General features: G+C 37.8%; 1 protein-coding gene across 2 annotated transcripts; it reads left to right on the top strand.

Moving 5' to 3' along the window:
- LOC137015660 (R3H domain-containing protein 4-like) lies at window positions 1-8,449 on the top strand. Of its 2 annotated transcripts, none has more exons than XM_067380707.1 (8): window positions 1-172; window positions 978-1,132; window positions 3,949-4,067; window positions 4,144-4,258; window positions 6,071-6,156; window positions 6,281-6,366; window positions 6,537-6,592; window positions 7,054-8,449. In XM_067380707.1, the coding sequence occupies exons 1-8, from the start codon at window positions 129-131 to the stop codon at window positions 7,155-7,157; spliced, it is 765 nt and encodes a 254-aa protein (XP_067236808.1). In that variant the 5' UTR covers window positions 1-128; the 3' UTR covers window positions 7,158-8,449. The 2 variants fall into 2 exon arrangements, with proteins under 2 accessions (XP_067236808.1, XP_067236806.1); XM_067380705.1 differs by having other exon boundaries at window positions 6,068-6,156.
- The last annotated feature ends 6,394 nt before the right edge of the window (window positions 8,450-14,843 follow it).

Below are 14,843 nucleotides of genomic sequence, written 5' to 3'. Positions count from 1 at the left end.
CCCCGCCCATTCTCTTTATCTAGTTAGCTATTAGCCATCGCGGCTAACGCCAGCTGTTCTGGACCTTTTCTCCTTATAAATTTATTTGTTTGTGTCTCTGTCGTGTTTCTTTGTGAGAAGACTTTGAGATGGTTGTGTTAAATAGCAATGACAATGAGGAACAGGATGTAATGTAAGTGTATTTTTAGCTTGTAGCCGGTAGCTAATGCGCCTATTTGTCTTAGCACATACATGTCAGTTGTTGTTGTTAGTCGGCCAAGCTCATTAGCTAAATTAAAAACAAATGACAGATAACGTTACGTCTCTCAAGTCTTCGTTGCATGTAATGTTTTACATAAATGAAATAATAAGTGATGCACTTGTTTAAAACTGTAGTAGCAATGTAATGATTGTTTATGTCATTGTTCATGGCACCTCAGCTAAATGACAGGTCATTATGTACAGAAATAAATAAATGTAAGGTTATAATTCAAGTACGTAAAGTCAACTAAGTTGGAAATAACAGGCATATCCGAATAAACTCAGAAGTAAAATCAGTATTTCACATCTAATTTTCTGTATAAATGTGTAATGTACTATTTGCTGGTTTCTCTATAGGTGACCCTGGACGGCAGCTTCACAACAAATAAAAATGAAATAATTATAGTGAAATAGACAACTAAAATGTGCATGTTTTTGCAGAGATAAGCTGTGACCTATTTCCATGGTAAAGCATCTGACCTGTGGTTAGAGCTATAAATAAAAGCAGAGCAGTGGGTCTCCACTGAAGAATCTGTAGATTCACTACAGCAGTGCAGTGTGAAAAACTACATTAAAATCCACTAAAACATTGTGACAAATTTAATTTAATTAATTAATTACATTTAAATTCGTATCAGAGTAAATTTTGTGGCTGTCATGTGTGTGACTATGGAGTAAACCCTTTGGGAGAATAGTTTAGTAAACCAAAACATGTCTGCTTTCTGTTTCTCTTTCAGCCTAAATGAGCGGCGCTGCTCATCTCTACCCAACTCTCCTGCAAAACGTGTTTCTCCAGCCAAAAAGAAGCAGTTCTTTATTAACCAGGCCATCCGTAACTCTGACCTCACTCCCAGAGCCAAGGGCAGGAAGAGTCTGCGACGACAGGAAAACAGTGAGTCTTGCTTTTATGTCTGGATACTTCATTATTTATGTTTATGTTATTTACTATTTTATTACCTACTACACAGGAAATGTTTGCAAAAAATGAATTCTGTCATTTACTCACCCTCTTGTCACAGTTTTGCAGAATGTTAACAATGCTCTTTTCTATACTGAAAAAACACAAAAGTCTATATGATTTTTTATGACTGTAACATGGGTCTCATAGTTCATTTTTAGCATTAAGGTGTGGTCACATTAGTGTAATTTCAATGTATGAAGCGCTGCTCACACAGATGTTACTTTCAAACCAAGCAGCTTTCTGTTAGTCAGTGCAGCGAATTTGCATTGAACTTAAAATGAAATCTGGCTGGGAAAATTTTTCGCCCTCACACATTCCTATTAAAATTTGTCTGTGAAATTTAGATGAGCAACTGTGACTGCACTTTTAGGCCCTAATTTACACCTGGTAATAAGATCCATTTTGCCAATTGGATCATAAGACGACAATGCTGTAAACAGGTGTACGCTGTAAAAGCAGGTGTAAACGGGGTCTAAAACATTTTGAGCTTGTCTACTTTCAACCACTTCCAGAGGCAGAGTCATTTAGTCGAATGTGTTTGAACCAAGCGGCAACCTCCCCCAGTTTCCAGCTTCCCCCAGTGAAGCCAATACAGAAGTAACTTAAACTGCGATTCATCGTCTGGCCGCTAGGGACAGGCTGCAAAAGGGAGCAAAATCTCATTGACCATAATGTTAAAACAGCCAAGTTTACAGCAGAAAAACACATGTTTACACTCTGGTTCAAATTGTGTTTTGGTCTATACTGCTAATTTTGCCCTTCATGACAACTCTGAGGGGGTTGAATTTTTTCAGTTTAAATTATATTAAGCTTTAAAGTTCTGAATAATTAAGGGCGTGGTCACTTGAGTGACAGGTGGCGCTGCTGTCTGTGAGCCGTCATGTCACCTCAGCAGCTAATTTCAGCCACTGAATTTGGCATCTCAGTCGTATTTGTGCCTTTTTTCTGGATTATTTTATACAATATATGGCTTGCTGCATACTCGAGGCAGATGTCAGTCTGTGTATATGTGCTCGTATGTGGAAGATAAACTTTGGTGGATCGTCGTGGCATTGGCTAAAAGTTTTGTTCCTGAGATTTACAACAATGACAATACCAGGAGGATATACAACTCGGACAGCACTGCTTGGATACTAGACTAAAACTGCTGCACTATTTTGAAAAAATATACTTTGGACACGTGCTCATTAGTTTGAGAGAACATTTGAGAGTTATACAGATATCTGGTACCTATATATGTACGTATAGAGTTTTACATTATAAATGCTGCTCAGATTGCATCCTTTCTTGAAGAACGATGATGGAGAGCAAATCATTCCGAAGATGCAAACGATGGATAATATATATAAAGATTTAATGGATTAACAGGTTAACGCTTTCATGAACAAAAAGTATTTTTTTTATGTTTTGAAATGGACATTTTACCCAAGTGAAATGGATTGGATTCATCTCGCGATCTCTATTTCATTAAAGGTATGAAGTCCCAGTTGATTTTTTTGTGTTATTTGCACACCCCACACAAATTAATTAGCCTACTGGTGTTAGAGCATCTATAACGTTATCTTAAAAAACTAGATTGACAGTAAACCTTTAGTACTTTCTAATGATATTGTTATCTTTATTAATATTTTAGACAGTATCTAAGATAAATACGCTAGGCGGGCGTGGTTTCAGCAACAAGTCGCATGGGCTCCAACTACGTTCCGCCTCTTTGCCCATTTTCAGTTATCCGGGAGTGACGTGTGGTGACGCGCAGCTAAGATGGCCGCGGCCTCATTTACGCGTCAAAACTGCTGTTCAGAACTCTATGGGTGACGTCACGGACACTACGTCCATATTTTTTTACAGTCTATGGTTTGAACAGCCACAAAAGACCTCCTACTCTTTACCTACTAACTTAATGCATAAACATCATGGGAAGCACACTAGCCAGATGGGATTTAAACTTCATCGGCTGAAAACCCAAGTTTGGTTTGAAGACGAAAATGTACCAAACACAATGTTCTCCCACCATACCTGATTTGTAGTGGTTAAACGGATCGTTGTTGATCCGTGATCCGTATGGACCAAGCCCCACGGTTCGGCACGCATGTGATTCGCGGATCAGCTGCAAGTTTCACAGCAATAGAGTAAAAGGTTATCATTTGCACGTGTTTTGTCTTGCTGGTTTATACATTAAATAGACATAAAACCATTCCAGCGCTAGAAGAGGCAAAAGAGGATTTAATTCGGTATTGCCCGGCATGCTGTTATCGGTGTGCACAGACGCACATACAAGGCTCGCGCGCACACCCAGAGAGAGAGAGAGAGTTTCATATAGCTCGCAGAGCTATTGATTTCTCTTTTACGTCCTCAAAGCACTTGGATGGACACATACACGCATTATGTCCGTCAAAATACCCCTCTCGGCATGTATTCCCGTAAACACATTCGGTTAAGTCTTAATTGAACAAGGTGAGAATTCGGATGTGTGCGTGCATGGGGTCTTGCTCTTAAAGTGACAGCAACCTATAAATCACCAATACTGTTAGGGCAGCTGTGGCACAAACCTTACATTGGGTGGTGGTCTAATAAATTTGTTATGCACTGTACTGTATATGTACTGTATAGAAGCATTGGCCAAATGCTTAAAAATGAAAAGAAAAAGCGTTCATGTTTGGCGCAGAAAAATGATTATTTGTTACAGAGAGAAAAAAAAGTTTAGTTATGATATTGTAATATTTTGCAAACAATCTGCTTCTGCGTAGCTCGTTTTCTGGACAGTCTTTTGGAACCGGGCGAATGCTCTAAAGAGGATGGTGAAGGGCATGAAACAGCCTCGCCCACCATCTTCACTGAAGCCTGCACCAATGGAAACTATGTGGAGGTAAAGCAAGTTTCTTTAACTGCTCTCAGTTAAGGGATATTTTGACTACTTTAACTCTCTCTCTAATGTCTCTCAGTACTGGAGTGATTTTATGAATCGTTCTGGGGAGGAGCAAGAGCGACTGTTGGCTCTGCTGGAGGAGGAGGCTCAAAGGACCCACTCTAACAAGAGCCATAAAGACCAAAGAAAGGGTCTGACATAATTTAATCACACAAACCCACTTTGCTTCCAATAAGAGAGAGGGTTGCACACCAGTTTATCACGCTACACACATCTTAAGACTTATGTTTGACGTATTCACTCTAGTGTAGACCACGCCAGATGAGACATACTTCACACAGAGAGGCATTTGTACTTCACATGCTCTCTGTTGCCTTCAGTCCCCTTAACCTATGGCTCTAAACTGCACTCGAGGACGTTTTGTACAGTTTACATTTCAGTGCCTTAAGATCAGGGCGGTGTACAGACATTTTGAGGGGCAGGTGCTCAAGTGAAAAAAGGGCACACCTCTCATAACTAGCCTACTATAACATTTACATAAAAAAATTAGTTACAACATCTTTGAATTATTAAAGATAATTATGTCCTTTGTTGGCGTTATGCTGAAATTAGTAAATGAGCAAAAGCAATGCTGTGCATTACTGAAAGAAATTACTATTCATCGTTTGTAAGTCACTTTGGATAAAAGCGTCTGCTAACTGAATAAATGTAAATGTCATCATTTCTATTATTTATAGGCATTTATTAGTTATAGCTGCATAAATAATGTTATGAAATTAGTGTTTAAAATGTGACATTTTGAATCTAGAAATATGAAATTATACTTTTCTATATATGATACTTTTGTGTGGAACTGAAACTGCCAATAGATGGCAGCAAGTCTTAAAGGATTAGTTCACTTTAAAATGAAAATTAATTCGAGATTTACTCACTCTCAAGCCATCCTAGGTGTATATGATTTACTTCTTTCTGATGAAAACAATCGGAGTTAATAAATATCCTGACGTCACGTCACTTTTGTTGAATATGGAAGGCATATGACGTAGCCTAAGTGTTTTGAGCTGCTAGAGGCGTTACACTTTCTTCGGTGAATACGGAAGGTGGCCTGGTGGAAGCTAGATATTTTACTTTATAACCTGTTAAATATGAATATTTTTTTACACGAACGCACCGCTTTGCTTCAGAAGGCCTTTATTAACCCTACGGTGTCATGTGGAGTACGTTCATGATGGATGGATGCTCTTTTTGAGCTTCAAACTCATTGGCCCCATTCACTGCCATTATAAAGCTTGGACACGTCAGGATATTTATTAATATCACTGCGAATGTGTTCATCAGAAAGAAAAAAGCCATATACACCTAGGATGGCTTGAGTGTGAGTAAATCTTGTAAATTTTCATTTTAAAGTGTACTAATCCTTTAATAAATGAGTCAAAGAATCATTCATTCACTGATTTGTTCAAACCGGCTGATTCATTCATGAACAAAACACCACTCTGTATGTTGCAGGGAGATGCAACTGTTCTGCTTTGTTCGAAACTATTTTTCGTTCATGAAATAGTGCAAAGAACAGGCAAAATGGACAATACTGTGTTTAAAATTAAGTAAAATTAATATCAACTTAGTTTTTTGAACTGTTGTATTAAAATAAATCTTACATTTGAAATCGTGCTGATATTGGGGAAAACAGCACTTTTGTTCGTGTGATACCTCTAAACCTCCCTCCCCCCCCTCTGCCCTAAACTCAGGCACTGGTTGAGCCAGAAGTCGGACGTGTCGGGACGCTCAAACAAACAGAGCAATGTTTCGATAGCTCCACAGTATTTGCACTCTGTATAGGTGAACTTATGCATGATTTACTTACGGTCGTCTCTGCCGTTAATCTGGGGATTTGAAGTATTCCAACATCAAAAATTACACACCACACTTCATCTTTATTAATTCAATGATGGGCAGATTATTTGTAATTATATCTGACATATTTGTGATGATCCTTTTAGCAGTAAATCCTGCTGTCAGGGCTCAGGAATGTTACCAGAGGATTGATCGAAGGCTGCGTGCGACGCTGAGACGCAGACAGATTCCCATGGTGACGCTCTTTGTCATTTGCTTGATCTTTGTCTTGATTTTTGTCTTCCGCCTATTTCCCTTTCTCTTGTCCTATCATTATTTTTTTCTGTCTGATATCTGTGCTTTCATTTTCTTTGTTTAAGGGAGTGTTGGAGGGTCTGGAGTCCGATCTGCTGGAATTCTTCATGGCACATCCACACTCAATTTACATTACCAAACTCAGCAGCAGGTGAACAATCTACAACAGTTAATGCATCTCTCACCTCCACAGACTAATTCAGACCCCACTAACAATTAAACATGCATGTTTGCAATTGCTGCTTGAGAAGTTGAAAGCAGTAATGTTAGTGTATCAGTAGAATACCATGTTTTGATTCAGACGTGTCTGTGTTTCTGCAGTTATGAGCGACTGCTCTTTCATGCCATCTGCCAATACATGGATCTGACCTCTGCTAGTGAGTGAACTTTATTACTTCATTCCAACGTAGCCAATTTATGGTTGTTTTCATATGAGGCTGATGTGAATTCATTTGTGTATATATTAAGTACTGTAAACTGTAGTGGAATTTTCAAGAACTTGATTAGGTTTTTCCATTTACAGTTTTGTCAATGAAACACATTAAACCTGTTTTTGCTTTAGTTAAAATAACAATAAAAAAAAATTGATTTATCATTGACTAACATACTCTTTTGTAATTGATAATGACGTTAACAATTTAAAAAAATGCTAGCTTTGATCCTAATGTCATTTAATTATCAATATTTTAAAATACATTTTTAACAACCAGGTTAACACCACTGACAATTCTCAAAAAATGTGATTTCTCACAACTAAATGTAGAAACTCAGAGTTTTATCAGTATCTCCTTGACACACGTGACCTAAGGAACAACTAAAGTGTGTGATTTTTCTGCAGGCTCTGACTGTAATGGTGCTCGACAGACTGAGGTAGTCAACAAACAGGAAGAGTTCCTGCCTCCTCAGTCTCTGCTCTCTGCCTACCTGGAACAGTTGAGCTAAGCTGCTATGAATCCTGGCCACAACCAGTACCATTGCTGTTCATCCAGCCAGAACCGGCACCACTGCCCCTTACCTGGCCAACATGAACTGTGCGTGTGGCATTATGTCATAGGACCTGACCTGCAGGCCTTGTCCTTTAGGAGAGACTGGGCTAACTAGAGTGATCACTGTACTCAGTGTCACTGTCTCTGTCATTTACTTTTTAAATGCATTTTCTGATGTTTTGGAGCACATATTAGTAGATGTTACTATAACTGTCTTTATAAATAATCTGATTCTTTTTCCATGTTCCAGGCAGAATTTTACTGTCATGGCATCTTTGTATACAAGTAGAAACATAATTGTGTAGAAGAGGCAGAATATGATTGATAATTGACAATTATTGTTTTTGATGTTCATGATCTTAACATGAAAAGTCACGGTCAAAAACCTACAACTCAGGCTCATACAAAAGGATGACATGTTCTAAATCAGCACACACGTCACAAATCTCATGATTGTTATGCAGTTATTGTATGTGTATACCCGTATAATGTGTTTATTTTTACTGCACAACGTTTTACTATTGACATTCATTTGATTTGTGCAGACTTGTAATTCTGCTAATTTACTTTAGCCAATCCTGCCTGACAAGAGGAATCTGTAGTCCTTTTATATCCAGCATTCTATAACATGAATTTGAGTAAAACGGTACTTGTCTTGTTTGTTAATCTGCAGTTATTAGGTGTCACACACTTCTTCTTTTTTTTCTGTTAGGGATCTGCCAACATGCACTTAAAACTATGCCTTACCTGTACACGCCATATTTGTCAGTTTTGCTTTTTCGTATTTATATATTGAGCCTTTACATCAAGGTTATTATGGTTTACATACAGGGGAAATCTTTCGATGTTTTATACTATCAAGGGTCTTGAGACACTTGAGCAGTTCTTGCATTGGTGTTTATAACCAAAGTGTGTGTGTGTGTGTGTGTAGTACTGATTCTCAGGCATCACCCTTCATGAATGTGGACTTTTACATTACTCTCAATCACCTAAAAACAGGTGTGTTGAACCCTTTTGCGATGAAGAGTTAGCTTTTTAGAATAATATTTATACTTTTGTGCCAAAATTTGAGTTTAATGCTATTTATATCATGGTGGCAGAACGTGAATACACACAATAGAGCGCTTCATTGTATTTAGTTTTTGTCTGTTGCAAGTACCTGTTAAAATGGTATCAAGCTTTTAACTGAGATCATATTGTTTGATTATTTTATTGATCGAATGCAAGTCATGTGGACATAACCATGAAAATAAAAAAGTTCTGGTAAAGCTTGGCTTCCTGTATTCATGTTGTTGTGAAATATTAATTTACGAATAAGGTTTAAAGGCTTGGTTGAAGAACACCAGTGCCCTGTTCAAGTTCTCATTCTGTCTCTAGTTTCACCACAAAGACATCTTTTTTCATCATTTCCTCACTTTTGATCCAAACCTGTATGACTAACTTTCTGCAGTGAACTTAATGAATTTAAATGTTTGAGTTACATTTGTATTTAAAAGTTTAAAAATGGTCATAAGGTCACAAGGATGTATCAATATTAACACTAGTCTTTGTTCCACTCAGTGGTTGTTTCCTTGCTTTTGAGAGTAGGCTTGCACTTTATTTTACAGTACATGCATTTACCTAAGAAAGTACAGGGTAATATAAGGCAACTACATGGATTAGGTTCAGGGTTAGTACCTAGTTATTACCCAGTTATTGCAATTACTAGAATAAAAACATAGTTTGTACATGGGGAACAGGACTGTAAAATAATGTGCTACTGAGAGTAGATATGAATTGGTTCTTTTGAACATTTTGTTTCAAAGTAAAAGTTATTATTATGTAATTATTTCTTTCCTTATATCCTACTTCCCGTCTCTTAAGGGGAAATGCTATTGTAGTGATAATCCTGCATATGTATATTCTGCTACTCACTCACTTACTCACTGATCATGTACATCCTCTGAACCTGTTCTCTAGAAAAGAAAAAGAAACTTGTCGCTGATTTCACCTTCACCACTCACCTCTAAGGTTTGTACATGAAAGTGTCCTCAACATTGCTAATTGATTGGAAGCAGTCACAATGTCTTCTTAAACATTCTGCACAGACTGAATGTGAATTTACAAAGCATTTAAAACAAATTCACAGACTCATTTATTCATACATTGTGTAAGTACAATGATATGTGAAAGACCTATAGACTTATATTTTCTTATATTTGCTTTTTTCATAGAACAAACTGATTTATTATATGAAACAGTCCAAAAATGACTGGGTCGTCTCGGACGCAAAGGTAGCTTTTTCCACCTTTTGACCACAAGATGTCGTTACGGCCGTGTTGAAAAGCTTTGATGCTTCGCAAAGCTTCATTTTTCCATTACTAATTATTCCAGCTATTGTAAAAAGAGGCTAAAATTGACCGCCACCTGCAGCATTCGGGACTCCTTTATGTAGGCTATACCCGTGACGTGACGTAATGACTCAAAGGCATACTCGTATTTCCTGTGGAAACCTACCAGTAGCCTGTCACTCAAAAAAAAAAAAAAAAAAAAACATTACTACAAGCTTTCCATTGTGAATTGGGCTAAGGTAAGGACATAGTTTTGAACAATGACTGTCTGGTTATGTACTTGCTTACTAATTTATTTTGGATATTTTTTAACCAAAAAAAGTTACAGACTGCAGCTATAAGTACAAATACAATGAATATGCAATAGCCTATTGTCAGGTTGGGTGGGTGGTGGAAGGAACGAGGACTCAATTGCAGGGAAGAGGGCTTTTATTTATAATAAAAAATAAAACAAAAACAACCCCGAGGGGGAAAACAGACTAACTTAAACTTGACAGGGACTAGACTTGACTTGACTTGGCTAGGCTAGGCTAGGCTAGGCTTGAAGACACACAAGGAGAAATATGACAGAATAAACGACAACGAACCAGCACAGGACTGCAAACACAAGGAGAATAAATAGGAGAGCAAACAAGGCAGGTAATGAGGGAGGACAGGTGGGACAAATCAACCAATAATGAGGTAACAAGGTGGGCGGGGTCAAGACAATAGACATGAGAGCACATGGCACAAAGAAACACATGACAAGCCATGTGCTCACACCAAAACAAAACAAAGACACAAGCACATGGCCAATGAAGACAAAAATCACAAGCCATGTGCTACACAAGACAAGACATGAACAAGTGACTATGAAAACTCATAAGCCACGTGTTCACACAAAACAAGACAACATGAGGGCACGCAGCCCGTGAAACACAGACTGCGTGCTACACAACACAAGACAAAAACAACAGGAAAGCACGCGGCAGGTGGAAATAACCGCGTGCTACACAACATGACAATACAAGAGACAAAACAGGAGACAAGAACGCACGGCAAGTGAAAGAACACTCGACCGTGCGCTCACAACAAAGACAGGACTGGGAGCGCGAGTGTCCTAATCCCGACACGAAACCAAACTAGACACGAGTGCCGGGATCCGAACGCCACGCTCCCAACATGAAACAAGGAACGCAGACAAGAGAGCGCACAGCCCCGAGAACCCTCGAGACCGTACGCTCACACAAAAACACGACAAGAACGGGAGTGTCAGAGCTCTGTCACAAAACCAAGAAATAAGCAAGACTGAAGTGACAGAACCCTGACACCTATAGTCATTCAGCAAAATGCTCCTCTCTACGTTCATTTTTGTAGCTGACTAATGAGTTTTTTGGACACTGAACAGCTTTTCTGAGGTAAATGTGACATTTTTACAAGCTGTTTTATTGACGCCTTTCCGCAGTTGAAACCGATTGATCGATATGATACAGATTTCGGTAAGTTGTACTTTATTTTTCAACCTTCAGGTGTTCATTCATGTTTATTTTGTGTTGTAACTAGTAAAGCGGGAGAGATGATTGGTTCACAACATGTGCGCTCTGCTTGGACTGAAGCGTTAGAGTGGTCTGTCACGCCGAAAGATCTTGTCACCTCGAGAGACCTCTCACTCCAGTCTATGGGAAAGCAGCACCATTTAAAGGTGCTCTAAGTGATGTCACGCGATTTTAAAAACATTTTTTGTCACATACAGCAAACATCTCCTCAATATCCGCTAGCTACCTGCGTGAAGTTGGCCCCCCACCCAACGCAAAACGTCGGCAAAATAGTCTCAATCGTTTGTGCTCTGTTTGTGCTGGTTTGTGCCGTAAAAATTTTTGTTTGTGCTGCTTTGGTTTTTTAGATATTAAAATAATATTTATAGGTAATTCTGATGTCACCCAGCCCCCCCACATGTTCCGAATTCACCGAAAATAGTCTCAAACGTTTGTGCTTCGTTTGTGCTGGTTTGTGCCGGTAAAACTTTCGTTTGTGCTGCTTTCGATTTTAAAATATTAAACTTTGAATTATAGGCGATGACGTCACTCAGCCCCCCAACAAGCTCCAAATTCACCCCAAATAGTTTCAATCATTTGTGCTTCGTTTGTGCTGGTTTGTGCCGGTAAAAGTTTCGTTTGTGCTGCTTTCGATTTTAAAATATTAGACTTTGAATTATAGGCGATGACGTCACCAGCCCCCCAACAAGCTCCAAATTCACCCCAAATAGTTTCAATCATTTGTGCTTCGTTTGTGCTGGTTTGTGCCGGTAAAAGTTTCGTTTGTGCTGCTTTCGATTTTAAAATATTAGACTTTGAATTATAGGCGATGACGTCACCAGCCCCCCAACAAGCTCCAAATTCACCCCAAATAGTTTCAATCATTTGTGCTTCGTTTGTGTTGGTTTGTGCCGGTAAAAGTTTCGTTTGTGCTGCTTTCGATTTTAAAATATTAGACTTTGAATTATAGGCGATGACGTCACCAGCCCCCAACAAGCTCCAAATTCACCCCAAATAGTTTCAATCATTTGTGCTTCGTTTGTGCTGGTTTGTGCCGGTAAAAGTTTCGTTTGTGCTGCTTTCGATTTTAAAATATTAAACTTTGAATTATAGGCGATGACGTCACTCAGCCCCCCACATGCTCCAAATTCACCCCAAAATAGTCTCGTTTGTTTGTGCTTCGTTTGTGCTGGTTTGTGCCGGTAAAAGTTTCGTTTGTGCTGCTTTCGATTTTAAAATATTAAAATAACTTGTATAGGTCATTCTCAGGTCACTCAGCCCTCCACATGCTCCAAATTCGCCCAAAATAGTCTCAAACGTTTGTGCTTCGTTTGTGCTGGTTTGTGCCGGTAAAAGTTTCGTTTGTGCTGCTTTCGATTTTAAAATATTAAACTTTGAATTATAGGCGATGACGTCACCAGCCCCCCAACATGCTCCAAATTCGCCCAAAATAGTTTCAATCATTTGTGCTTCGTTTGTGCTGGTTTGTGCCGATAAAAGTTTCGTTTGTGCTGCTTTCGATTTTAAAATATTAAAATAACTTGTATAGGTCATTCTCAGGTCACTCAGCCCCCCACATGCTCCAAATTAGCCCATCATAGTCTCAAACGTTTGTGCTTCGTTTGTGCTGCTTCCATTTTTTATTTTAGATAGCCTATGTTTATTAAAATAATATTTATAAAATCTCAGGTCACTCAGCCCCCCACATGCTCCAAATTCACCACAAACAGTCGCAATCGTTTGTGCCGATAAAAGTTTCATTTGTGCTCCCTCGCTTTATAAATATTAGACATTGATTGCATTGAATTGAATGACACTGAACGGCTGCAAATGCAAATCGCATAAGAGCATATTATAGTGACTATTAGGCTATATACCAAAGCATATAAATAGGAGCAATGTGATTTCAAATTAAGTCTCTGTTTGCTTTCTTTCTTTTCAGTGACAAGCGCGTGTCAGAAACGGAAAGTTGTTGCATCAAAAAAGCTGCATCAGTCCTTGTAATTCCTTCAATTAATTACCCTATGTCGAGAAAAAACGACTTATTTAACTGTCTAACTAAACCAAATCGAAAAAACAAATAAAGACATTAGTTTAATTTGATTTGAAAATAAACAAAGACAAAATAATAATAATAATAATAATAATAATAATAATAAAGAAAATGACACAATAACACAAAGAAAAATTTTTTTTGTTGTTGTATTTTTGGTTTATGGGTTAAACAAATTAGTTTATGCTTTAAAATTCGTTTCGAATGTGTGGGTGGCCCCTAAAATACTCATTTTGGCTTTATGTGGTCTAAAACAACATTGAGGAAATTTTTATTTATTTGTATTTATTTTATTCTTAAAAGGCCTAAGTAAAACCTAATGATGCAACTCGTTATGATGTTTCACTCGTTATTACAAGCAGTTTTTTTGTTTTGTTAAATAATAACATAATTTGTGTTTTATTAGTAAAATCTAAAATATCAGAAAACAATGGAAGGGATTGCGCAGGCGCCTCCGCGGACAAGATAAGTATTGTGCTCTCTGATGAGTGATTGATTCCTAGATGTGTATGTGTTTTATGTTTTGTATGCTTTATATTAATTGTGCCTTGTATTTTCTCCATTTTAATGTACAGCCCTTTGGACAACTTCGGTTGTATTGAAACGTGCTTTAATAATAAATAAATACAAATACAAGTAGGCCTACAACGTTGTTGAAAGGTTTATATAATATTGTGTTTCCTGAAGGATAATTGATCATGATTACATAATTAATTGATGATAATTCTATATTTGTTTTTTTTTTTGTTTGTTTTTTCGTTTTGGTTTTGTAAAGAAATAATGAAATAACAATATTGGATGTTTAATTGGGGTCCGTCATCCGTGCGCCATGGTATATGCTGATTTGATTTTTTACTTAAAAAGAAATAAGAAAGAGTTTGATTTTGTGTTTGTGTTTGTGTGTGTAAAAAACTGAAAACTGAAAAATAAAGCTAGATTTTTCGTAATTTTATTCATGGGTAAAAATGTGATTATTCTTTAATATTTGTTTCGCATGAGTGGCGCCCTGAAACGCCATTTAACTTTCCGTTTCTGACACGCGCTTGTCACTGAAAAGAAAGAAAGCAAACAGAGACTTAATTTGAAATCACATTGCTCCTATTTATATGCTTTGGTATATAGCCTAATAGTCACTATAATATGCTCTTATGCGATTTGCATTTGCAGCCGTTCAGTGTCATTCAATTCAATGCAATCAATGTCTAATATTTATAAAGCGAGGAAGCACAAATGAAACTTTTATCGGCACAAACGATTGCGACTGTTTGTGGTGAATTTGGAGCATGTGGGGGGCTGAGTGACCTGAGATTTTATAAGTATTATTTTAATAAACATATCTAAAATAAAAAATGGAAGCAGCACAAACGAAGCACAAACGTTTGAGACTATTATGGGCAAATTTGGAGCATATGGGGGCTGAGTGAGAATGAATAGCCAATTCTTTTAATATATTAAAAACCGAAGCAGTCCAAACGAAAATTTCACCAGCACAAACCAGCACAAACGAAGCACAAACAAACGAGACTATTTTGGGGTGAATTTGGAGCATGTGGGGAGCTGAGTGACGTCATCGCCTATAATTCAAAGTTTAATATTTTAAAATCGAAAGCAGCACAAACGAAACTTTTACCGGCACAAACCAGCACAAACGAAGCACAAATGATTGAAACTATTTGGGGTGAATTTGGAGCTTGTTGGGGGGCTGGTGACGTCATCGCCTATAATTCAAAGTCTAATATTTTAAA

This window comes from Chanodichthys erythropterus, unplaced genomic scaffold (assembly GCF_024489055.1).
Source record: "Chanodichthys erythropterus isolate Z2021 unplaced genomic scaffold, ASM2448905v1 ctg000030_np12, whole genome shotgun sequence".
Lineage (NCBI taxonomy): Eukaryota > Metazoa > Chordata > Actinopteri > Cypriniformes > Xenocyprididae > Chanodichthys > Chanodichthys erythropterus.
The sequence above is the reverse complement of the archived record's forward strand: the minus strand, read 5'-3'. Positions and strand labels throughout refer to the sequence as shown.